The following is a 27519-nucleotide window of genomic DNA, read 5'->3' as shown; positions in this document are numbered from 1 at the left end:
AATATAAATATATATATATATATATATATATATATATATATATATATATATATATATATATATATATATATATATATATATATATATAAATAATAAATATAAATAGTCAAAATAACAGTCAAAATAATAGTCTCTCAACTATATATAAATAATAAATATTAAAAATAATAATATAAATATATAAATAAATAAAATAATAAAAACATATAAATAATATAAATAGTCAAAATAACAGCCAAAATAATAGTCTCTTAACTATATATAAATAAATAAATATTAAAAATAATAATATAAATAAATAATAAATAGTCAAAATAACAGCCAAAATAATAGTCTCTCAACTATATATAAATAATAAATACTAAAAATAATAATATAAATACATATATAAATTAATAAATAATAAATAGTCAAAATAACAGCCAAAATAATAGTCTCTCAACTATATATAAATAAATAAATATTCAAAATAATATAAACACATATATAAATAAATAATAAATAGTCAAAATAACAGCCAAAATAATAGTCTCTCAACTATATATAAATAAATAAATAAATATTCAAAATAATAATATAAATAAATATAAATAGTCAAAATAATAGTCTCTCAACTGTCACAAAACTTTTTTTTTTACAGCAAGTTTGGCAGGTGTAATGTAACGCTTCGCCACAAGGTGGGGCGCTGACACAATTCGCTCTTCACGCAGCAAGTCTCAGGGCTAGATCGCGCATGCGCAAACGCTGAGGGGCCGTAGCGTGCCCCTATTCGCTCTTCACTCAGCCAATGAGGTTAGGACGTATCGCAAATGGACCCGGAAGTGCTGAGTTGACTGACTGGACTTCCGGTTAGGGAAGATGGAGACTTTGCACCGGCTTCGGCAGTTTGATGCTTATCCCAAGACTCTGGAGGACTTCCGAGTGAAGACATGCGGCGGGGCCGTAGGTGAGGAGGGGACCGGGCGCTGACCGGTGTGACCGACACGTTACCCACAATCCTCAGGGCTGACAGGTTTTCCCTTTCCCAGGGACAGGCATGGCTCCTGAGTGTGTACTGTACATGGGGGAGGGGTATAGAGGACTTCACATGACAACCTACATTCACTACTTGCCTTACCTGACACCCTGTGTGTGTGTATGTGTGTATATATATATATATATATTTGTGTGTAGAGTTATACATACCCTATAGGTGTATGTATGTGTGTGTGTGTGTATATATATATATATATATATATATATATATATATATATATATATATATATATTTGTGTGTGTGTGTGGAGTTATACATACCCTATAGGTGTGTGTATGTATGTGTGTGTGTGTGTGTATATATATATATATATATATATATATATATATATATATATATAATCTCACGCCTAACACACTCTATATACCATACACCCAGCATTGTATATACCGTACGCCTCACTGTATACACACTGATGTGCAAAAGTTTTAGGCGGGTGTGAATAAATGTTGTAAATGAAGAATGATTTCAGAAATAGAAGTGGTGATGATTTCTTTTTATCAAATAACAAAACCTTTTTTAAATCGGTATTTATTTTTTTTGCTAGGAAATTACTTCTACCCCCCCCCCCCCCCCCACCCCAATTATACTTTTTTTTTTTCCAGCATAGAAACAGATTAGTGATGGGGAACCTTGGCACCCCAGATGTCTTGGAACTACATTTCCCATGATGCTCCTGCACTCTGCAGTGTAGATGAGCATCATGGGAAATGTAGTTCCAAAACATCTGAGGTGCCAAGGTTCTCCATCACTGCTCGGGGAAATAAAATGGCGATCGTTGCAATTTTTTTTTACGTCGCATGGTATTTGCACAGCGGTTTTGCAAGCGCAAAGAAATAATAAAATACACTTTAACGAAAAAGAACAAAAGTTACCCCAATTTTTGGGGACAAATATAAAAGATGATGTTATGCCGGGCAAGTAGATACCGAACATGTCACGCTTCAAAATTGCACACACTCGTGCAATGGTCTCTGCCAGTTCTGTGCAGATGGCACTGCTGGGTATCTCCTGATGTTGAAGGGAAGGAAGCATGATGTGTCTAATCTGCTGCATTAAGTTTCCTTGGCTGACCACTAGGGTTGTCCCGATACCACTTTTTTGAGACCGAGTACAAGTACCGCTACTTTTTTTTCAAGTACTCGCCGATACTTTTTTTTAATGTCATGTGACAGTGACGCATTGATGGCTGGCACTGACAAACGGCACTGAAATTAAAAGGATTAGGTGGATTGCTGGTTGATCAATTAAGCCCTTAAACCTGTTGTCTCATTTTAGAAGTTCTTTGATAAAAGATACCAGCCAGTCTGCAGCCCTAATGCCGTGTTTCCCCGAAAATAAGCCCGGGTCTTATATTAATTTTGACAACAAAAGACACAGTAGGGCTTATTTTCGGGGTAGGTCTTACCATGTAATGTGCTGTCTTCTCTCCCCCTCCCTGCCTGTCGGGAATCCCCAGTGTGAACTGAGTTAACATGCTTGTAAAATCCTATAATCCACTCTATTACAGTATTACATAATGTACAATGTGTGCGTTTCTGTAAAAAAATTGTGCCAAATACCTTCGTTATATGGCCGCTCTGCGCTTCTGTGACCCGCCAGAGCTCTCTTCCCCACAATTATATTACAGAAACACACACATTGTACATTATATAATACTGTAATAGAGCGGGTTATAGGATTTTACAAGCATTCTGAACTAGGGCTTATTTTTGGGGTAGGGCTTATATTGCAGCCCTCCTGGAAAATAATGCTAGGTCTTATTTTCGGGGTAGGTCTTACTTTCGGGGGAAACACGGTAGCAAGACAGAGAAAAGGGAAGTAATATTGTGGGCACTTGTTGGCATACTTCATACAAGCAGTTGTGCTCTACTGTGATATAATAATCAAAAAAACTTGTGTGAGAGAACATGGACTGATTCATTTGTGGTTAAAGTACAGATTGTTAATCTAAACTACATGAAGAATGCGAATGCCTGATCCGATACCTGGGAGAGAGAGATGCAGCGTGTAATGCCTGTGTCTCTATATAATGCTCAGACGGCAGCCATCCAGTGTACAAAAGCTGCGCCTCCTCCTTGTCTGTGATGGGGAACTTAGTTTCCACCTGTCACGGACATCCTCTCATCCTCGTCCGAGGGCTTTCACACTGAGGCGATGCACTGGCGGGAGACAAAAAAAATCTCCTGTCAGCAGCATCTTTGGAGCGGTGAGAGGAGCGGCATGTATACCGCTCCTTCACCGCTCCTTCCCATTGAAAACAATGGGAAACCGCGCCAATACCGCCCGCAATGCGCTTCTATAGAGGCGCATTGCGGGCGGTATTAACCCTTTATCGGCCGCTAGCGGGGGTTAATACCGCACCGCTAGCGGCTGATTCCCGCGGCAATCCCGGCGGTATAGCGCCACTATTTTTAGCGGCGTTATACCGCCACCGCGGCTCCCGCCCCAGTCTGAAAGGGGCCTAATTGTGTAATACATCAGTTCAGTGCACAGGAAGGGACAAAGACACTGTAATTCCGGTGACTTGTCCTCAATGTTCCCCTAACGGGGAAGTTCCTTCAATGACTGCGCAGGCGCAAACTTCCCGACGGAAATCTCCGAACCTCGCCCGGCATCCAGGCTCATTCTTTAACATCCCCGTGGATTGGAGGATGTTAAAAGAAGAGCCAGGAGGACGAGCGAGCCGTCCGAGCGAAGTGAGGCCGACTGGCCACTTACCTCGAAATCCACGTCGCCCTGGATGCCGGCCGAGGTTCGGAGATTTCCGTCAGCAAGTTTGCGCCTGCGCAGTCCTTGTAGGAACTTTCCCTTTATCTGGAACCGTCTCAGCACATCAGATTGCATATGCGCTGGAACTTCCAAGATAGCTGGAACCAGCATGGCAGATCACCGGCAAGATAAACAGGTATTTTCTGTATTTTCAGAAAATATTCTTAGCCTGAAAACAATTAATTCAGCCACCACATCTAAGGACTGCTAATCTGCAATATTTTTGTTCATAGATAAACATTTTTATTTTTTTAGGACGGGCACTTTTGCCCATAAAATGCTGGTGGGTTCTGATGCCTGGGGCACTGCAGTGTATAGCTTCCTTCCAGCAGCCCTGTCATAATCATTCACATGATGACATGCGCAGCGGCTACCCGTATTCAGGGACACATGTCTTGAATGCAGAAATGTCACATTCCGGGCATACATTGCTCTGCACATGAGTACAGCTCAGAACAGCGTACAGTTGCTGTATATTTCAGAAGGTCATTGGTTTATTTTTTTTGGGGGTTTCTGCTGTATGTGTGCCTCCTGACTGCCAGTATATGCCCGGGTTATACGCTATACAGGCAGAAGTGCCCACACGTGCATAGGCCCTTAGAGAGATTTTTTTTTTCTTCTGACAACAGATAGCCAGATTCACGTAGACGTGCCTATTTTTAGGCGGGCGTAGCACATCTCATATACGCTACGCCACCGTAAGTTAGAGAGGCAAGTACAGTATTCACAAAGAACTTGCGTCCTAAGTTACGGCGGCGTAGTGTAAATGGGCCGGCGTAAGCGCGCGTAATTCAAAGTAGGCTGTAGTGGGTGTGTTGTTTGGTAATGAATTGTGACCTCACGTAAATGATGCGCCTAACGAACGGCGCATGCGCCGTCCGTGAACGTATCCAAGTACGCATGCTCAAAATCACGTCGCAAATAGTCAATGCTTTCGACGTGAACGTAACCTACGCCCAGCCCCATTCTGAATCGGCTTATGCAAACGACGTGAAATTAGACGGCTGTCCCGACGTCCATACTTAACATTGGCTGCGCCATCTTTTTGGTGGTTTATCTTTACGCCTGAAACCGCCTTATGTAAACGGCGTATCTTACTGCGACGGGCGTACGTTTGTGAATAGGCGTATCTTGCTCATTTGCATATTCTCAGTGTAAATTGCCGTACACGCCCCTAGCGGGCCAGCGTAAATATGCAGCTAAGATACGACTGCGTAGGAGACTTACGCCGGTCGTATCTTGGCAACAGAGAAGCGTATCTCAATTTGAGCATACGCCTAAAGATACGACGGCGCGGATTCGGACTTACGACGGCGTATCTACTGATACGCCCGTCGTAAGTCTTTGTGAATCTGCCTAATTGTCTCTTGTTTTCAGCTCCTCCATAAGTCATATCAATAGCTATATCTGCTCTCGCACACTGTCCCAGCTCACAAGGAGCTCCTCAAGTGAGGATTACTTTTTCCAGAGCTGCTTCAGGACATAGAGAGGTGAGATGACAAGGCACTGTTGTTACACAAACAAAAGTTGGTGAACCGTAAATCTTTAAACAATGATGTGACTGTGTAGGTGGAAATTTTAAGCTTTTACTGTCCATAAGCCACAAGAGGCAGACATGTTGGGCAGAAAAAGAACTAGATTTAAAAGAAAACGCTCAAGTTTTTTTTTCTTGGAGCCCAAAAAGAATTGCACCGACGTTCAGTGGATTGCGAGTGTAATGGGGGCCACATTCATCAGCACTCTGTTCGAATGCTTTGAGCCTTGATGGTATGGGGGCGCATCAGTACATAAGAAATGGGCAGAATGGCACCATCAATACTGAAAGATATATCCAGGTTTTTATAGCAGCATATGCTCGGGCAAGAATGGAACAACATTCCTCTCCTGAAACTTCAGCAACCAGTCTCCACAGTTTCCAGACGTTTACAGAAAAGGGCATACTATACTACACAGTGGTAAACATGGCCCTGCCCACTACTTTTTTGGAATTGGGGTTGCGCTTTGTCTTTTTTTTTTTGCCTTGTCCCAACTTTTTTGAGAGATGTTGTAGAAAGACGAGGGCGGCTTGTGTGTAGAAGACCTTGTAAGTTTCCTGTTGGAGTGCTGGATGTATAGCAAAAGCTGTACTATTGGCCTTCAATAGTAGTGCAAATATTAAATAAAGCAAAACAATCCAGGAGAGGTGGCATAAACCTTATTACACATAATTTGTTAAAGGAACACTAAAGGCAGAAATATTTTTTAAAACAAAATAACAAACATGTTATACTTCCACTGTGCAGCTCGTTTTGCACAGAGTGTCCCCTAACCCTGTCTTCTGGGGTCCCTCTGCGGCTGTCTCGACTCCTCCTCGCAAAAGCTTTCTACCTTCATGCGAGCGAGCTTGCATGGTCGAAAGCTTTTGCGAGCGCGCTCCCGTGATACAGCGGCGGCCATGGCCGCCGACTGTATCACTCGGCCCCGCGTCACACATCTGCTGTGATCGACAGCAGCGCCAGCCAATGGCTGCGCTGCTATCAATCCGCCCAGCCTAGCCAATCAACGGCCAGGCTGGGAACTGAACAGGATGACGAGCACGCGCCCGGGACTTTCGAACGGTGAGGTAAGTAAAACGGGGGCTCGGGGGGGCCGGTGCTGTCAGATGTTTTTTTATTTTAATGCATAGGATGCATTAAGGTAAAACAACTTTTACCTTTAAAACCCCAGCGCATTTTATGTCTAAAAAACATTGGTGAAGCACAAGGTCTCATTTTGCATCTCGGTGTGAGGCATTTATGTTGCTGGTACAATTCATTGATTTGGTAGAAACAAGCTGAGTCAGCACTTGAGATTTGAGTGTGGAGACTGATCTTTCTTGGAGCAGCATGTGATATATTTGACTTGGGGGGGTTATTTACGAAAGGCAAATCCACTTTGCACTACAAGTGCAAACTACAAGTGCAAAATGCACTTGGAAGTGCAGTTGCTGTAGATCCGAGGGGGACATGCAAGGAGAATAAAAAACAGCATTATAGCTTGCACATGATTGGATGATAAAATCAGCAGAACTTCCCCTCATTTCAGATCTTCCCCTCAGATTTACAGCGACTACACTTTCATGTGTACTTTCAGATGCAATTTCAAGTGCACGTTGAACCCGTAGTTTGCACTTGTAGTGCAATGTGGATTTGCCTTTCGTAAATAGCCCCCTTTGTGTGTATAGTCGGCACTAAGGCCCCTTTCACATTGAGGCAGGAGCCGCGGTGGCGGTATAACGCCGCTAAAAAGAGCGGCGCTATACCGCCGGGATTGCCGTGGGATTCGGCCGCTAGCGGTGCGGTATTAACCCCCGCTAGCGGCCGATAAAGGGTTAATACCGCCCGCAATGTGCCTCTATAGAGGCGCATTGCGGGCGGTATTGCCGCGGTTCCCATTGTTTTCAATGTGAAGGAGCGGTATACATGCCGCTCCTCTCACCGCTCCAAAGATGCTGCTGACAGGAGATTTTTTTGTCTCCCGCCAGCGCATCGCCTCAGTGTGAAAGCCCTCGGGCTTTCACATTGAGTCTGCAGTGCAGGAGTTTTTCAGGCGGGATAGCAGCGCTATTTTTAGCGCTTTACCGCCTGAAAAACTCCTCAATGTGAAAGGGGCCTAAGAGGGAAAGCCAAAAGATTTCCTAAGGCAGAAGTGAAGAGAGAACTCACCCTTGGGGACAAAAACCGGATCAGGTTGGGCAGTAGATATCATTTGTGCTGTTTGGTAATGATGCCAATTGGATAGAATACAAAAGTTTAAGTTTTATAGTTTTTTTTATTTGCAAGTTTCCCAATTCATAAGTTTGCCTTAGCCTTGAGTCTGAATGTTGTTATTGTACCACACCATGTGCACTGACTTGTCATTCTTATCCAAATTTTCATTTTTCTTTCCAGTTACCGTGATTAGTGGTCTTATAATGCTGATTTTGTTTTTCTCTGAGCTCCAGTATTTTCTCACTAAAGAGGTAAGTCCATTTTCATTTTTTGCTGCTTAATTTGATTTATATTTCTGTTGACTTAAAGCGGAATTTTACCCATAACAACGTGATAAAAAATATTCTTTTGCAAGGAACATACATTCCACATTAATAATTATGCTACCCAAATGAGTGTGTGCTGTAAATTGTCTCCAGCATTGCTCCTGGTTTTTCTTGCCGGAGGCAGCCATTTTGCTGGAGCCTCTGAGCAGCAGTAAATCATAACGCTGAGCTTAACCCATCAATTTAAAGTGGTTGTAAACCCACAAAAGTGAAAAAAAAACCTGCAAGACAAAGGCATAATGAGCTAGTATGCATAGAATACTAGCTCATTATAAAATACTCACCTTAGATTGAAGCCCCCCACTGCTCTGCCCAGCAACATGTGTCCCAGAGTTATTTCTGGGTATCGCAGGCTATGGCTGGAGCCGCAATGACTTCACGCCCACACATGCCGCCGATAACGGCACGTCCGCTGAAACGGTGGCACGAATGAGCGTTGCTTCAATACCGATGATGTCGGCACATGCTGATACAGGGCATATCTTCTATACCGTGCAGATTAAGGAGATATCCACTGTTGGAACAGGTAAGCCTTATTATAGACTCTACCTGTAGTGAAAAGTGGCTGTAAAGGGTTTACAACCACTTTACCGATTTAAAAAAATGGTTACATTCCTGAAATGCTGGGATTGCTAAGTGTCACATTTGCTTGTGTCCACAAACCAAACCATCAAATAGCTGGAGTCTTAACTGATGTGCAGCACCATTGCAGTTGCAGATCAAACAGAAGCAGCTTCATTGGCTGTAAAAGATAGGAGGGTTTAATTCTGCTTTAAGGTTGTCAGCAAATCGGCCTCTACAAACTCGGAAGTGCCCAAAAATGCATAAAATGGGAGAGCAACTGAGCATGAGCAGGGTGAAACAGTGTATTACTGGACTTTAAATCATATAGATACTGATTTTTAATCTCTTTATGCTGACACCTCCTGGCCCTTTAAGAGGTTTAGGTGGTGGAGCTTAAGATTACATGACCACCGCGATTGGTGGTCACATAATCTGAAAACTCAGATTGCAAGTAGCAATCAGGAGCTGTCAGTTAGGCGCCGGTAACTTTGTCTGGAGCGCGCACTCTCGGCACATTTGTATTGACAGCAATTCATGCAGATATGTGGCCTCAGAGTGCCAAGGACCAGGCGCAGAGAGGACGCATATTTGTGAGCGGCCGTCCCCAAGGGGTTAATGTTTTTCATAGATAAACCTGCAAAAGGGGCCGGCCTGAAGTGATCTAACAGGACTTAATTTTCTGATTAAATATTGTGACCTTTCATAAAGTAACCTGAGAGGAGCCGATTCTGTGTACTTTCCATTGTAGGCAGCAGGATAAGTGGTGTTGTTCAAAGGCAGTAAGGCATAACCTCTCAATCTAAAGGGCATATAAACTCCGGACCAAAATGTAATCTATTGCCCCTTACTGGTCCTTAGATATTGTGGCTGTATTCGTTTTTCTTAGGGCTTTTTTTCTTTTAATTATTTAGTGGTCCTGCTAGTAAAACACTTCCTGTCCTGAGTTGACAAGGATCACTTACTATGCTGTGTCTATGGAAGGGCATCGTTGTCACCCTGTGTTAGGACTACAAAACATCCCTGCTTACCGCTGTACCATGGGAAAGGGGGTTGTTTCACAATAAAACTATGAAGTTGAACATTGTTCAGTGCACAGGAAGGGCAAAAGGATACTAGATTTCTGGCAGGATGAACAAGTGTTTTTATTTTTTCTCCGTACTTGACTTTATACGCAGCTACTACATCTAAGGACTGGTAATCTGCAATTAAATGTTTGCATTTAAAGTGGGGTTCCACCCATAAATATAACATTACATCAGTAGTTTTAAAAAAAATGTCATTAGTCCTTTAAGAAAAACATTTTTTTTTTAGATGCCTTCAAAGCGTTGTTGCTAGGCAGAATAGTAATCTTCCCTCTTCCTGCACCTAGGTGCTTAAGCTTCCTAACCTACACCGCACAGACTCCTGGGAATGTAGTGGGTGTAACTTTCCAGGAGTCTGTGCACTCCCCAGTCTCGAAGAATCATGTGACTTGGACAGTACAGGTGCTGAAACCTGATCTGAAACCTATTACACTGCTTGTGCAGCACTGAGCATGTGCGAGATCTGCAAGGCTGAAATCCAGGAAGTCATACAGTCTGGCTTCATGATGCCCACACTTAAGATGGCCCCAGTCAATTTCTATTTTATAAAGTGTCTAAAGGCTGTAACAACCTAACAAAACGGACCTTAGTTTACAGACTAACTTTACTAGAATACATTAAGCTTGTGTATTACAGGGGTATTTATATTAAAAAAATTAAAATTGTGGCCGGAACTCCGCTTTAAGTTTGGATACCATTTAAAGTGATGTGGAAGGTGAAAGTGCTGAAGTGGTATCTGCAAGTAGCTGTTAAAGGGGTTGTAAAGGTAAATTCACTTCCTCACTTCCTGTTCTTCTGTCTGTAACTCCACACAGTAATGCAAGGATTTTTCCCTGGTGTGGAGAAAGCCTCTTGGGGGGGGCGAGCAGGCAAGTCAGGACACTCTCTACTTTGCAGATAGAGAAAGGAGCTGTGTGTTGGTGGGCATCCTGACACTCCTGCTCGCCCCCTCGAGAGGCTTTCTCCACACCAGGGAGAAAGCCTCGCATTACTGTGGTGAGTTACAGACAGAAGAACAGGAAGTGAGGATTTCTCAGAAGAAATAAGGACATTTTAAAAGCAAAATGGCACTAAGGTAAAGGAAGCTATTTAGGGGGGAAAATTTACCTTTACAACCCCTTTTAACTTTCGGATCAATCTTTGTCCCTTTGGAGCTTCTGGTAACTCGGGCTATACACAAGGCCCACGCTTCTTTAGGGTTAAGATTAGATCCCTAAACCAGGCTGTCCCTCCGCCCACCCTTACCCTGTTGTGTATTTAACCCTCTTCTTTTTTTGTTTTTTTTTTAAAGCCCAATCTACCCTTGCAGGTGGCTCCCTACATTGTAAATTCTCATTTTATATCTTGAGGCTCTGGAATAAGGAGAAATACTTGCCTTATTCAGAGCAGTGAGACTGGTCCTCCACACATTGACTCCTGCCTTCTCAACTTACAAAACTAGGTTAAATGAGAAGTATGGTAATCCGAGGGCGAGTAAAAAAAAAATCGTACTCTCCTAGTTGCCTGTAGAACCGATCCCGGCAACCTTTCAACAGGCGATTCCAAATTTTCATACGAAAATCCCAAAGGGACAAACTCCAAAGTTTTTCTCGTACGGGAACAGAACAAACAATTTTTGCTTAATGTGTACAGTTTTCATATTTTATCAGAACAGAAAGACTGTGTATGATCAAAAACAATAAACAACCAAAAAAATCCTTTGTCGTGCCATTATTTTTGGACAAATTTCTGCAACTTCAGACCGCTTTCTGCTGAAACCGGGTCACAGGAGTGCAAAATGCCCAGTCAGACATCAGTCCCTCCTGTTCCAGTTCTATTACCTGTTTTATTCTAGAGCCTAGATCTGGTATTTTTCTGCTTCCTTTAACAGGACATGAAATTTGTCTTCTTATTGTATGGAATTGTTTGACAGCAGAAATGCATTTGTGACTTTACTGAATCTTCCTGTTTTTATTTTTATTTCTTAGGTGTACCCTGAACTATTTGTCGATAAAACTAGAGGAGACAAGTTAAAAATCAATATTGATATTGTATTTCCACATATGCCTTGTGCTTGTAAGTAAGCTTTATTCAGTTGTGAATTTTTTATTCTGACATGAATAGATTTGTGTTGATCCGTATACCATATATACTTGAGTATAAGCCAATTCACCTATTTTTACCACAAAAAAACTGGGAAAACTTATTGACTCGAGTATAAGCCTAGGGTGTCCATCTGCATGTGTCTTACTGTGTCCATGTGCATGCCTCGCTGTGCCCATGACTAGACTGACGTTTAACATGGGAGTCTATGGAAGGGGTGCCCGGCTTTGAAAAATCGGTGCTCCCCAGCCGTAGGTCCCAAAGACAACAAACTTTGCACACGTGTGGAGGAAAAATGGGGCTACATGTGTGTCAAGGGGACCTACGGCTGGTACCAGGTCCCCAAAGTCACTGGAGAAATGACCGTTTAACATGGGAGTCTATGGAAGGGGTGCCCGGCTTTGAAAAATCGGTGCTCCCCGGCTGTAGGTCCTCCAGACAAAAAACTTTGCATTCTTGTAGAGGAAGAGTGTGGCTATATGTGTGCCCAGTACCGGGTCCCCAAAGTCCAGGAGATCAGGTGCAAAAAGGTGACTCGAGTATAAGCCGAGGGGGGCATTTTCAGCACAAAAAAATTGCTTAAAAACTTGGCTTATACTCGAATATATACGGTATATTGTTCTTGGTGGGAGCTGGCTGACTAAATTACTTGCTGGCCTTTTTACTGGGAGTCCTGAAGCAAAATCTCCCCACCAGAGTTCCTGACAAAATGAAAATCTTTTAAGATTTGTACTGAAAGTCAGTGCATGATGAATCATAACAGGGGTTTAAACCCAAAAAACAAAATATAATAAATTGCACCTTACCAATTCTTACATGTGGTGGCTGCATTTATTTTTACTTATATTGTTTTCACCTGGTGATATGGCCAGTAAGGCTGGCCATATATTATGCAATTTTCTTCTACAATTTTCCTTTGTACAGTTAGTCTGGGCAGAAAAAAAAGACAGACGTCCATCTAGTTCAACCAATTTATATTTACCAAAACTGTATATTATGAGGTCAAACCTAAACACTTTCCATTTGTATGCAATCAGGAAGGCCCTTGCACTACATCGTTGAAGGTAAATCCAAAGGATTTCAGGACAGCACCTGGAGAGAACCCAGCATTATCCATTAGCCTCGTTTTGTAGTAGAAAGAATACCTCCAGTTTTTGTGTTAGTTCACCATGGTTGGAGCTTTGGTGTGATGCTAGGCTCTCCTTTAGGTTGAGGGGATTTAGTGATAGTCTGCCCGGTCTTTTCTGTCTTCCCTGTGTAACCTTGTTCTGTGCTTTTTATTTATTTGCCCTGTAGATTTGAGCATAGATGCCATGGATGTAGCTGGTGAGCAGCAACTCGATGTCGAGCACAATCTGTTCAAACGGCGACTGGGAAAAGATGGAAAAGAAGTATCGTCAGAAGTAGAAAGGCATGGTACGTGTTTACAGGAAATTCTAGGCTTCATTCTTTAAAGAGTTATTAAATTCCAAGTTTGAAAACAAGAAGAATTTTTATAGCAGAGGAGATCCTAGAATTCTCTTATGTCATAAATACCTTTCAGCTGCAATTTAGTCTGAGCTGCGCATGCCCTGCTCAGGCCACACTTATGGCGCCCACTCTGAAGGGCTTTGCTTTGACAGGTACAGTAAGTCTACCATAATTGCAGTAAAAAAGTAAAAATTTGCTTTCAATTAAATGTGCCCTCAGGTGGTTAATGTCATAATGTGCTAGTATGCACATTATGACAGTAATCACCTGGGTGCACATTTAATTGAAAGCAAATTATTACTTTTCCAATTTTAAATCAAAGGCATTCCAAGAGAACCAATTCTGTGAAATAAGTATCCAATCAATCCATTTTTATTTTTATTTTATTTTTTTTAGAACAAGTACTCAAATTCTCAGTCATTTTTACCTAGTCCCTGGAGCATTCTCCAGAGAAGTCCCAAATAATCTGTGAGGTCTGAAAAGTATTTGTCTCCTTTTGGCAGTACATTATTTCAGGGCTGAAATTATGGTTGATTTCTTAAAGGTGTTTGGATCCTTTACACAATAGTATGTAGAGGTCGACTGATATTTGGCAGTTTAAGAAATCGTCATCGGTTGATTATTATCCAGATTAGGGCGATATTTAACACTGACCGCAGCATGCCCACAAGTGTTCCTCCTCCCTTCTCCACACTCCGTTGGCAGAGCAGCGTGGCGCTTGCCAGAGCCGCTAAGTGTGAAACTGACATGTAACTGAATGCAGATAGGAGCTGTCAAAATTGAGCGTTGATGTCGGGGGTTGGCGGGACCCAGCAGCTATCAAACACCAGCAAATAGGATGGGATCTGGACAGGCCACTACGTGTATGTGGTCCCACCCCCTTTAAGCATCCCAATCATTGCCTGGTGTTTGATAGCTACTGGGTCCTGCCCACCCCCGACATCACTGCTGAATTTTGACAGCTGGTCTGTCTCTCTCTGTTTCACACACAATTACACTATCGGCTCAGTGTGAAACCTGACACCACCACCACCACCAATCATGTGCAGCTGAAATAAACAGGAATTTGCTTTGCACATGATTTAATGGTGGTTGTAAACCTGCAAGACAAAGGCATATTAAGCTTGTATAAAAAACATTGCATACTAGCTCATTATGAAATACTTACCTTGGATCGAAGCCCCCCCAGCAGTCCCAGCACACTGCTGTGGCCGGCAACGCTGTGATTGGCCGGAGCCGCAATGACTTTCTTCAAGATTTTGTAGTGGTCGCTGAATTTCCACAGTATAATAACATTTGTAAGGTCAGGTACTAATGTTGGACAAGACGACCTGGCTCGTAGTCAGCTTTCCAATATATCAGAGGTTCACAAAGTGGAAAAACAAGGGGAAAGGACCACAAGGCAGGATAAATGGACTATATCGGTACCCATTGATTGATAACACAGTTGAAATTACACAAAAATGAATACGTTACTTGATACAAAAATCACTTTGTAATCCAAAATATTAAGGGCCCTTATTAAGGGTCCGTATTAATCCGATTCCCCATAGGAGAGAGCGGAGGAAAGACAGGGCGGTCTCTGCACAGTGTACGGGGACCGCCCTGTCCGCCGACAGCTCAGCGGGGATTTACGGATGATCCTCGCTGAGCCGACGGACACACACGGAGCGGATCAATATGGATCTGCTCCGTGTGAAAGGGCCCTAACAGTACCATTCACTGAAAATGCCTGCCTAATGATTTGAGAGTTGTTTGCAAACATTTTGCCATGTAGTGTATATAATTCACATGTTAGTTTATGGTCACATGATGTGTACTGTTGGAGGTGCAGCTAAACAAAATCTGATTTGTCCTTCAGTAGTCTATGGTGGTTACTTGCAATTGTATAAACTTGGAGATGGAGTTTTCTGTGAAATGTAGCAGTTTTATTTTGCGTTTATATTTTGCAGATCTAGGAAAAACGGAGGAGCATGTAGTGTTTGATCCAAAAACTTTAGATCCTGATCGATGTGAAAGCTGCTATGGTGCAGAGACTGACGATATCAGGTAATTGCTTCAGAGATGAACAAGGTTCTTTGGTTGCTTTATTTTTTTTTTATTTAACTTTTTCGAAGCTTAAAGCGGTAGGTTTTGATCATTTTAATATTTTTTTTTTACCTACAGGTAAGCCTATAACGAGGCTTACCTGTAGGTAAAATGTATATCCCCTAAACGTGCACCGGTTAGGAGATGTTTACACTGGATGCAGTCTGTGACATTACCAGCAGGAAGATGTCGGCGGTGACAGGTGCATGTGGTGCATACTAGCACATTATGCAATTTTTCTTACAGGGAAATTTTTTTTTTTTTTTTTTTGCAGTGGTTTATAACCGTGTTTAAAGTGATATTCAAGGCTTCGTTTGCTCCTGGCTCCTCCCCCCTGCTGAGTGCTGCCATAGCAAGCCGCTTGCGATGGGGGCAATCATGCTTGCTTATGAGCCCTGCTCTGTGTGTCTATAAGATGCACAGCGCGTGACTCACCCACCGACCCCTGCTCTCTTCTCACTGGTTGTGATTGACAGCAGTGGGAGCCAATGGGAGAGACCCGGGAGAGCTGATGCTCCTGTGTACAGCACTGGTTCAAGATCGGGCTCAGTTAAAGGGGTTGTAAAGGTACAATTTATTTTTTTCCTAAATGGCTTCCTTTACCTTAGTGCAGTCCTCCTTCACTTTCCTCATCCTTCCATTTTGCTTTTCAATGTCCTTATTTCTTCTGAGAAATCCTCACTTCCTGTTCTTCTGTCTGTAACTCCACACTGTAATGTGACTTCAGGAGTGTCAGGACGCCTACTAACACACAGCTCCTTTCTCTATCTGCAACGTAGAGAGCGTCCTGACTCTCCTGTAGTCCAAGGGAGGGGGCGAGCACGACACTCCACACCAGGGAGAAAGCCTTGCATTACTGTGTGGAGTTACAGACGGAAGAACAGGAAGTGAGGATTTCTCAGAAGAAATAAGCACATTTAAAAGCAAAATGGAAGGATGAGGTAAGTGAAGGAGGACTGCACTAAGGTAAAGGAAGCTATTTAGGGGGGGAAAATTGTACCTTTACAACCCCTTTAAGTATTGGGGGAGGGCTGTAAGGGAAGCAGCACACAGCCTTTACAACCGCTTTAAATGACCACTATAAAGAAAAACTGTATTCTGGTAACTGTATGGGTTTAAGACCTCCAAATGGTATTCACTATAAGAAAAAAATGATATACTTTTTTTTTTTTTGTCATGCCCCTTCAGCCTGTGTCTGTGTGGAGGGAGGTGAAGCTTCCATTATCTACATGTAATATCCCACCCCATTGTGTTTAGCTGGTTAGTGGGCATGGAGGAGGAGGTAGGTAGTGAGCTGTCATTTACCACTGTGTATACGCCCACATGTGTGATTCTATAGTCACATGGGCTGCTCAGTTGTGATAGAGAGGAAATGCTCAGCATAGAAGCTCGCTGAAACTGAGCATGTGCAGAGTTGCCAGCTGTAAAATCCCTAGCTGAATTGTAGACATGAACACTAGGTGGAGATTGATCCTGTTTCTCTATCAGGTTTTTTTTTTTGTGGAACACAGAATACGAATCTCCATAGTGAACAGCATGTAATGCACCATTTATTGATGGTTTATTTTTTATGATGTGATTGACTTGGTGACACTTTTTTTTTAAAGTGGAACTCAACCCTCCTTTCCTTTTTATAATCATGGAATCTGCCATCTTCACCTCTGCATATGTGATCAGTAATGATACCAGTTTTATCATTCACCGCACTCCTTGACCCTTGAATGTTTTGGGAAACCGTTAAATTGATGGGTTTAGATCCATTATATAGTCTGTTTAAAACGGCATATTTGTCTATTGCGTACACAGGGTGACAACACTGCTGTACAAATTCTCATATTCTCATATTAACGTATGCAGAAAGTGGAAGGTGATCGGAAAAATGTATCAACTGGAGGGATTATCTTGTAATACAATTTTTATGGGAGGGGGCACCTACTTGTGTTAATGCTAGTGAAAGATGGCATCAGATATATATATTTTTTTTTTTACTATAGTACCACTTTAATGTCCTCTGGTCTTCTGCAGGTGTTGTAACACATGTGATGATGTGCGGGAGGCCTATCGCCGGAAGGGGTGGGCGTTCAAAACGCCAGATTCCATAGAACAGTGTAAAAGGGAGGGCTTCAGTCAGAAGATGCAGGAGCAGAAAGATGAGGGCTGTGAGTTATACGGATTCCTGGAAGTCAATAAGGTAATTTTTTTATTTACTGAGCATGTTTATGTATGAATTTTATGTATTTCTTTTTATCTTTCTGTGCTGTTGATAAGATTTCCCTTTGTTTTGCTGGAAGGCAAGACATGAACCCTCCAAAGTGAGAAGAGACCCCCTCCTCGTTCACAAAGCAAGTGTCCTCATTAGAACATTCCCCTCACTGTTTTAGTTGGAGAAATCAAAACTGAAAGGCCTTCTAACCTTCTTTACATGTATCCATAGCTAAAAAAAAAAAAATCTATAGACACACTAATATACAGTATATGAGTGGCTTTGTCATGATCTATTGACTAGATCAGTCTTTGTCAACATTTTTACTACAGAGGAACCCTTGAAGAAATGTTCAGGGCTCAGTGAAAATGATTTCTTCAGGAGTCATTGGGAAGAAGGCCACCCTTACAGACAGCTAAAAAAGATTATTGGTGTCATGCCACTTGTTCTGCCAAGTGGCGCTGGACCTCTTAAATTTTGTAGGCACCATCAGATGGAAGGTCAGTCAACCACAGCTCATGGAACTCCAAGCAATCCTTGTTGAGAATAACTTTTCCAGATTATGGTTGACTCTAATAGCGGCTGTAGTGCCAATGCTGGCTGTTACTTCCCTGGCACTGAAATTGGCTTGGGTGTTATTGCCATTCATTCAGTGCACCAAAAAGTGTCAATTGACACTTTGAATGACCTGCTTCTTCTCTGGAAGACATACATTGTGCTTGCTTGCTTGCCTTTAGGTGGGTGCAAGCTTGCTTCATAATGCGCATGAGAGGAGGCCTTTAAGATCCTGAGGACCTCCGTGTTTGTCTAGTAACGAGAATTAAATCTGTGAATAACTACCGTATTTGCCGGTGTAAAAGGACGACCCCCTAATTTTACTTTTTTTTATTTTTTTATTTTTTTATTTTTTTTTGCATGTGCTCACCGTATGGGACGACCCCCCTTCCTAGGCTTCATATTTCTTCCTTCTGGAGCCATATTCTTCTTGCTTCTTGCTGGAGCCATATTCTTCTTGCTGGAGCCAATCACGGCGAGCTATGTATTCTATTAATGAATACAAAGCCTGCTTGGATTGGCAGAGGCTGTAACATCATCAGCCCAAGCCTCTCTGACTCTCAAAGCCAATCCGGGCAGGCTACTGTATGTAGCCTGCTCGGATTGGCAGAGGTTGCTCCAATCCCAGCAGGCTCTGTATTCATTTGAATACATTGCTCACTGGGATTGGCTAAACGGTATATACTGTATGTAGCCGAAGCTACGTACAATATTACTGCACATCCAGCAGGCATCCGAGCAGCTGACCCGGCGTATAAGACGACCCCTGCTTTTTGGTCAGTTTTTTTAAGTGTAAAAGGTAGTCTTATACGTCAGCAAATACAGTACATAACTGCACTGATTTGGAGAAACAAATAATGTTTACCTTTCCTTCTCTAGGTGGCTGGAAACTTCCATTTTGCTCCTGGGAAAAGCTTCCAGCAGTCTCACGTTCACGGTAAATAACTCTTTACTGTGCAGTTACAAAATAAATAAATGGGTTTTATATAATACAAATAGCAACCAGTAATCCACATAGAGCCATGTGATTGGATGCTGCGGAGCACAACTGTTTATTCTGCAACACAATGCATGGTTGAATGCTTGGTGTTTAATATTCCTTCCACTGGATATGAGCAGAAAGACAAACAAGGAGACTATGTGGGCTCAGAGAATGGGAACATGTCACAAACTGTAACCATGCATTTACATGCATTATCATGAAGTTCTTAGTATTTTTCTTTTTTTTGTATGTGTGTTTTTTTATTTTTTTTTATGGCTTTTTCCTTTTGCATACACGGCAGAGCAGCTTAGTTGGAGCTGGATGATTTTAACATGTTTGTATTAAAAAAATGGCTCTGGCAGCAAAGTGTTAAATGCTGTTGATATTTGTGTGTGTGTGTGTTGTAGAAGAGAAATATCCTCTTTGGGCCCCTTTCGCACAAATGGATTTCCAATCGGGTCTGCCTGAAAAATGGACCGGTGAACCTGATTGGAACCTCCATTTCCTATGAAGCATCAGGTGCAAACGGACTTGTCTGTTTTTTACACTCGTCTACATCCAATCCAATAGCTAAAAATGGACAGATGAAGATCCATTCCCGTTCCATCCAGCGGATTGGATCAGATGGCAGTCTGGTCTGTTTACATCCAGCTGCCCATAGAGAAGGGCGGGCTGTGTCCGTGTCAGTTATGCATGAGTGGGGTGGACATGGACCTGTCATCAGCTTGCTCTGGAGACGTCAGTAGACTGATCCCTTCCTGAGCAAGCAGATTGCAGCCGGAGTCTCCCCCGTGTGAAAGGACCCAGAGGCAAAAAATACTGTGTGCTTGATAAATAATTGTTTCTATACCACTCTGTATTTATTTATTTTTTTGAATGGTTGAATCTGGTTAATTTTTCTTTTGCTAATGATGGCAAAATAATTGCCTTTCTTTAGCTAACCCATGTGCTGAGTAAGCGATACCACTGTGTAATTAAGCCAATGTTTTCTCTTCTCTTTCTGCTTTCTCTGTGCAGTTCATGCTGTTGAGAGTAAGTCTGAACCTCTTGTGTGTGTATATACAATCCACAATGTTCTGGGCAGCCTCACTTCCTATGTGTTACACATTACAGTTTCCATTCACTTAGCCCATCTAGTCTACCATTTCTCTGCCCATCCCAAGACCATTTGTAGCAGGATTTGACAGTGTTATGTTGAATTTATGAATAAAGCATTCAGATTTTGGAATAGACGGACTCTCTTTAAGTCTGGGGGAAAAAGGTGTTTAGATTTCTTAATACCTAGTAGTGTGAATCTGCCTCACTTGATTCAGACTGGCTTCCAAGTTTTGGTGTAGACACCTTGAAGTACCCATCTATTTTGTTGAGGTTTCCCTGGGGACCCGCAATCAAGAATGCTTTGCTCTTAAAATTGTTCGGATAGGTCAGCCAGTCAATCTGGGATTGTCCTCCAGCCTTCTGTGCCTAGCTCCCGATCCAACAATGTGATGGACCAACAGAGCAGTGCCAGTGGGGATCAGCACAAGGTCCTAGCTGAAACTGATATTGCATGCAACTACTTCCCTGCTTTTGGGGATCCCTGTACATAATGAAGAGCATCATTCTGAATACAGTACAGACATACTGTAAGATGATGGAAATTTGGGTACTTGAATGTTTACTAGCAGTAAATTTGCTTTTAAAAAAAAGCCCTCAGTGGACTCTGTAGCTGCAGGTACTGTGGAGCAATGTATTCTCAAAGCTCAGTGTCTTGGGTCAGAAAGGCTTGCAAGTAGGAAATCGGCTGATCTCCAAAACCAGATCCTCAGATTAATGCTGAAATCCAAACTACACCAATATTTCAAAAATACAAGAGCCATGTGTATTCGTACTTTAATTTTGGTGTCCCCTGTGTATACCAGATCTGTTCAGTAATCAAGCATGAACCCCCCCCCCCCCACACACACACAATTTTTTAGTCTTTTCCTGTTTAATTTGCCAAAAAAATAAAAACTCGGTAGCGATTAAATGCCACTAAAAGAGAGCTCTGTCCGTGTCAAAAAAAGATAAAAAGTTCATATGGGTACATTGTTTCATGACGGCGCAATTGTCATTTAAAGTGCAACAATGCTGAAAGCTGAAAATTGGTCTGGGCAGTAAGGGGGTAAACGTCTCCAATTATTATAGAAGTAGTTGTTATCCTAATGCAAGGCTGTGTGTTGCAACTGCAATATATAGCTGTGCAGACTAGCTTGCAGAAGAAGCGATCAAATTAAGTAAAAAATATATATATGTGTGTGTGTGTGTGTGTGTGTGTGTATGTATGTATGTATATATATATATATATATATATATATGTATGTATGTATATATATATATATATATATATATATATATATATATATATATATATATATATATATATATATATATGTATGTGTGTCTCTCCACATACATAAATAAAATAAATATATGTATATATAACCACAAAAATAATGCAATCAAGGTTAATCACAAATACAAAAAAGTCCATGAAAAAAAAAAACTGTGCTGTGCAAAGACAGAAAAAGTCCCAAGAGATAAAAATATGGATGATGATCACAGTATGCAACCTCTAGGAATCAATCCAATATTAACTAAAATATTCGATTTAATATTCAGAAGAAGCCTTGATCTATGTGCAGCCAAATAATGTAATATTACTGCCGCTTACCAGATAGATGAGATCTCGGGTGAATCATTTTGGCCAAAGTTTACCAGTTTGCTTTTGCAACTCTTAAGTTATCCAGTGCTGGTAAGAAGCTCCCGCTTCGCGGCCCTTTACTGCCTGTAACTAGGTTTAGGTTGCCTTCCTTTCTGAATCTCTAATACTAGATAGGTAGGTAGATGGTCCATGGGGGAAAAACTGGAGTTTTGTGTAATTACCTCTGCAGGTGGGAGGAGCTGGGAACTCGTGTCCACAGATATTACGGTACCTTCAGCGTTCCTGAGACATGTAAGAAACTGATGACTGGTTAAACCAGAGCTGAAATATTCGGTTTAGGAGGACATATCCGTATTGTGGTTTATAACCACTTACATAGCTCATGCTTCAAGAACTTACCTCTCCTTTTATTCAAGTGGCTGTAACAACTTATTTCCTTTTTTGTATGTTGGTGCATTAACAGTCTTGTCTGTTTGCTTCTACAGTCCACGACTTGCAGAGTTTTGGACTTGACAACGTAAGTTTGAATGTTATATTATCATTTTATTATTATTAGCCCATTAATAGCTGTGCACCTAAGACAATATATTGACTTTTTTTTTTTTTTTTTTAGATCAATATGACACATAAGATCAAACATTTGTCATTTGGGAGGGATTATCCAGGTTTAGTGAACCCTCTTGATGGAACAAGTGTGACTGCTGTGCAATGTAAGTACTTGCGACATAACTTCTTCAGCTTGTATACAGAGTTGTTTTTGCATGATATCCTTCTCTTTTCATATAGTTACCGTATTTATCGGCGCATAAGCAAACAGCTGCATTTGTTTAAACCTATTTTATTTATTTTTTTATGTTCCTATATTTTCTTTTTTTCCTTAGCCTCCATGATGTTTCAGTACTTTGTGAAAATTGTTCCTACCGTATATGTACAAATCGATGGAGAGGCAAGTAAAATCACTTCTCATTTTAGTACAAAAAAACACGCTAAAAATATTTTTATATTAACCTTTCTATTGCTGTAATAAACTGAATGGACCTGAGTAATTGTCTGACAACCAGTCTGAGCTGAAAGAGGAAGAAAATTGATTATTTTTTTAATAATTTAATGATCAAATATGATTCGTGTGGAAATTCATGGCATTCAATCTACCTTTGACTGATGACACTATAGTAGTGGTTCTCAACCTCAGTCCTCAAGTACCCTCAGCAGGCCATGTTTGCAGGTTTTCCTTTTATCTTGCACAGGTGGTTAAAATCGGAGTCAATGGCTTGGGGTTTTGGACAGCTATATTATCTAAGAGAAATTGCCAAAACATGGCCTGTTGGGGGTACTTGAGGACTGAGGATAACCACTGCTGTATATTGCACTGAAATCTGGGTAACTACAGACAGTTACTGCACTTCATACATCTTCCTCACTTTTTGGTGACTATTTGCCTCTAGGTGTTGAAGTCAACATGACTTTGCGTAAAATATACCCGAGGTAACAGTGCTGAAGTGTATCACTTTATGGTGGCTGCAAGTTCCAATGTCTTGCCCCCCCCCCCAGGTTGTATATTAAACCTTATGTTCTGACCGAGTCAAGACTGGGCTCCCTTTTTGAGAGAAAATATATTTATTATAATTGGCAAACAACAATTTTATATTGTGGGAACGCACTGTATTTGGCTTGCATTGTGGCCCCATTGAACTCAGTGAGTTTGCATGCTCGGAAGCATAGAACTTAATTTTCTCGGCTCGTCATAGTATTGTACATCACCGCATTCTTGGCAGTCAAAAGTTCACCGACCTCTTTGACCGTGTGTATGCAAGGCAGGCTTGAGAGGAATTCCCTCGGGAAAACCATCCTTTTTTTTTTTTTTTTCAACGGGAAAACCGCTCGTGTGTACGGGGCATAACAGGCAGTCCCGCCTCTCAAGCTCTGCAGCCTAAATTACCACAGTCGTGAAGCAAAGCATTGCAATGTGTATAGCCTTATCCAGCTGTATTTGAGATCCACAAGACAATCTTATGTGAGGACTCAACCGGTATTAGTAAAAAATTAGCAGCATTATTATGAATAAAGCTGTGCATTCTTTTACTAATACTGGCAAAACCTGACAAACGCCTATTAGAATGTGCTAGACTATTGGTTCTCAACCCTGTCCTCAAGTGCCCCCAACAGGCCATGCTTTAAGAATGTCTCTTGGATAAAATGGCTGTCCAAAATATCAAGCCATTGACTCTGATGTAAAGCACATGTGAAAGAAAAAAACCTGCAAACATGGCCTGTGGGGGGTAATTGAGGACAGGGTTGGGAACCATTGTGCTAGACAACCAAATTCTGGCGCACCAAGCTATGATTTCTGGATGGTGGTATGGCACCTGCAGCTTTATATAAAGGGGTGTGCAGTTCATGTCTAATATATATTAACATCCCATAGACTTGAATGAGAAGACTTGTACTGCAGACGCAACATTCTATTCTAAGTCTCCAGGTTGTCGGTGTCGGGGGGGGGGGCAGTCTTAGAAAATGCACAGTGGTAGATTTTTATTGGCTCCTGGTGTTTTTGATGCACTTTTGCCATATTGTGTTCAGGAGGGGTGCGAATTTGTGTTTTATCTTCTCTTGGCATTCCTGTTATGTGGCAGAAGCCAGAGACGGGCTATATATATATATATATATATATATATATATATATATATATATATATATATATATATATATATATATATATATATATATATATATATATATATATATATATATATATATATATATATATATATATATATATATATATATATATATATTCGCAGTGTCATTCTTCATACTTGGCACAAGTAACCTGTAAAGCAGGCTATTGCTTTAAAGGTAGAGCGGTCCTTTAATTTTTTTCACCCCAAGTGAAGCCTGTCTGTTAAAATTCTAGCCTTCCTCCCTGTCCCAGCAATATTCAATGTGCAACAAAATTGTCCCCATTCATCCCTCCTTTTGCTGCACCCGCAGTACAAAGCGCATAGTCCTGTGAAGAGTAAGCCTAGGTTCACACTGCTGCGAATTCAAAATCGCGGTAAAATGCGCGATTTTACCGCGATTTTGGCCGCAATTTAATGTAAATCGCGGCCCGAAATCGCAAAAAGTAGTACAGGAACTACTTTTTGAAATCGCAGATGCGGCGTCGCACTGATTAGGACAGTGCCATTGCCGACAATTGCCGCCGATTTGAGATTCGATTTGACATGTCAAATCGCATCTCAAATCGTTCCAAATCGTACCCAGTGTGAACCAGGGCTAAAGCGGTTTCATGGAGAAATATGTGGCACCACCTCATTTCCACATAGATTGGCTCCAGGTGAAAGTTGTTACTTGAATTCAATAGATCAGCTGATATTTATGAAGGCAAGCAAAGAACGAATATAGGAAAATGTAAAAGATTTTATAGATAATTTGGAACTGATGAAAACACTAATAATGTATAATATTCCACTTTAATTTACCTAAATCACTTCCGAGCATGCAATTTTTTTTTTTTTTTTTGCACGTTGAAATTGCATACAGACAAACTGTTTTCCCACTAGGATTTTTTCATGATTTCATGCATTCTGTGCACAAGGCTGTAGTGCATTTATAAAGATAAGAAGGCTGACTTCTCCAGCATAGTCTGTACTCCTCACCATATTTGTGTAATGAAATAAAGTCTTACAACTCGTTCAGAAGATTAATACTGCTGGAATTTCCAGTATCCAGCCAGTAACATTTGCATGCAGTAAAGGAAAGTTTCCTTATTTAAGTGTACTTTCTGTGAAAGTAAATGAACCTGCCTCACAAACCTTCCTGAGCTAAAACAAAGCACCCCACCCAGCTTGCATTGCTTTGTTTCATTCTCTGGCCAAAATCCTCCTCACGCCTGCAGTGAGCCCTCATACACTTCTACACGCCCGTCGGGAACATCTCCAGTTTCTGGAGCAGCCAGCAGGATTGAGCCAAAGGATAAACAGCCACAGCAATCTTCCTGGGGTTAGCAGCTGTGGGGCGCAGGATAGTTTAGCTCAGGAGTGCTGTGGAAGGAGGAATATTGCACTTTTACTGCAAGGACACTTATCCTTTTAACATTGTCTGTCTCTTTCTTTGTATATCTCATATTTTAGGTATTGCGAACCAATCAGTTTTCAGTGACCAGGCACGAAAAAATTGCCAGTGGTCTGATTGGTGATCAGGGATTGCCCGGTGTGTTTGTGTTGTATGAGTTGTCTCCAATGATGGTAAAACTCACAGAGAAGCACAGGTGAGCCACATGAAAGTCCCCATGTGCACATCGCTGCCCTGGTATTATAATATGCACACTCGCTAAAATTCAGATCACCTTGTTCTGTGTTTTCCAGATCACTGACCCATTTTCTAACTGGAGTGTGCGCCATAATTGGAGGAGTATTTACAGGTAAGTGTATTGCATCGGTGCTTTATTATCTTTTATACTTTGTCCCTTTTTCAGAGCTAGACTTTTGATTATAGATGCTGTCTGGGTGTTTTGGGTTGATTTTCTTCCACAGGCCTATAATATACTGTAAATCTGTTGTGGGCAAGGTAAGACAGGTATTCCAAGGCAAGAACCACCTGACCCCATGTGGTTCTCAGGCCTGAGGTTGGGCAGCAGGGCTGTGTACTAATGAGCATGTAAACCCTATTGACCATAGAGCCTGTGTATATCCTGTACAAGTGTTGTAGGAACATTCAACTTTTAAAGTGTTTGTAAAGGCTGAAGGTTTTTCGCCTTTATGCATGAAGGTAAAAAAACCTTCAGTGTGCAGCTCCCCTCTCATACTTGCCTAAGCCCGATCTCCGTCCAGCGATGTGCATGAGAGCCAAGGCTTTACCAGGTCTCTCCCTCCTGATTGGCTGAGATGCAGGAGCTTTTGGCTCCCATGGCTATCGATCACAGCCAGTGAGGCGGGAGTATGGCTGAGCCGTGCTCTCTGTCTCTCATAGATGCAGAGAGCTGGCTCTGTAGCAAGCATGTATGAATGGTACCACAGCAAGCGGCTTGCTATGGGGGCACTCGGCAAGGGGGAGGGGCACAGAGCGCTGGCAAAGCACCCAAAAAGAAGAGAAGCGGGTTGCTATGTGCAAAACTATTCTACAGAGCAAGCAAGTATGACATGTTTTGTAATTAATATATATATATATATATATATATATATATATATATATATATATATATATAATTATTGTTTTTTTTATAATTTATATTCCTCCTGCAATCATTGCCTTTTCCTTCTCTTTGTAACCAACCCTTCTAAAATAGGACTTTTTTTTTTTATTATTTATACAGTTGCGGGCCTCATTGACTCTCTTATCTATTACTCCACACGTGCCATTCAAAAGAAGATTGAACTCGGGAAAACAACATAAAGGAAAATTGTCTTCCATCCCCAGCAACAGACCAGAGACTTGCCAGATTGCTCATTTGTTTACAGACGGGTAACTTTACTGACACAGAATGTGTGCATTTGGACACACGCCACATTGTCCTTATGAGAAATCTACCAAGAAATATATTTTCTATTGGTCACAAGTTGGAGCCAGCATTGTTTCGCACAGAAATTTATCATTTAAATTTTATAATTTAAATTAGGGTGACATCTTGGCAGCCGTGAGGCACTTGTGCAGTTTTTCATTTTAATCTTCCTTTGCGGTGTCCCAAAATGAAAGGTGATGGTGTTTACCAAACAATCTGGCTGGTCCACAACATTTCTTGGTTGAAGAATAGGACTGGAGTTCTCTTTCAGCCAGACCACACAGGTCACCAGCAGAGGACTGTGGGCTTGTGGCACATCAGACACTGTATGCAGGTTTGCATTCTGTTGGATCATAAAAAGGAAGAAATCAATTGCTCTACAATGATCTAATGAAGTATGGTTGGCAGTATCCCTGACCAGTAAAATATTCAGGAATTTTTAAAAAAA

The 27519-nt window shown here is 41.5% G+C and overlaps 1 protein-coding gene across 1 annotated transcript; it reads left to right on the top strand.

The window, feature by feature from the left end:
* Positions 1-796: 796 nt before the first annotated feature.
* ERGIC3 (ERGIC and golgi 3) lies at positions 797-27519 on the top strand. Its single transcript, XM_040330605.1, has 13 exons — positions 797-946; positions 7717-7787; positions 11476-11563; positions 12887-13006; positions 15013-15109; positions 17174-17339; positions 18786-18843; positions 22057-22088; positions 22185-22281; positions 22453-22517; positions 25705-25841; positions 25939-25994; positions 26886-27519. Exons 1-13 carry the CDS (start codon positions 859-861, stop codon positions 26963-26965), a joined length of 1155 nt encoding a protein of 384 aa, XP_040186539.1. The 5' UTR covers positions 797-858; the 3' UTR covers positions 26966-27519.

This window comes from Rana temporaria, chromosome 12 (genome assembly GCF_905171775.1).
Source record: "Rana temporaria chromosome 12, aRanTem1.1, whole genome shotgun sequence".
Classification (NCBI taxonomy): Eukaryota; Metazoa; Chordata; class Amphibia; order Anura; family Ranidae; genus Rana; species Rana temporaria.
Note: the sequence above shows the minus strand (reverse complement) of the source record. Positions and strands in the feature narration are given on the sequence as shown.

What these genes read in the sequence shown, in the direction of transcription:
- ERGIC3 (XM_040330605.1), top strand. Translation starts at nt 859, where the DNA reads ATGGAGACTTTGCACCGGCTTCGGCAGTTTGATGCTTATCCCAAGACT. An exon ending in GACATGCGGCGGGGCCGTAG is followed by an intron (nt 947 to 7,716) that starts GTGAGGAGGGGA and finishes TTTTCTTTCCAG; the next exon opens with TTACCGTGATTAGTGGTCTT. An exon ending in AATTGGAGGAGTATTTACAG is followed by an intron (nt 25,995 to 26,885) that starts GTAAGTGTATTG and finishes TTATTTATACAG; the next exon opens with TTGCGGGCCTCATTGACTCT.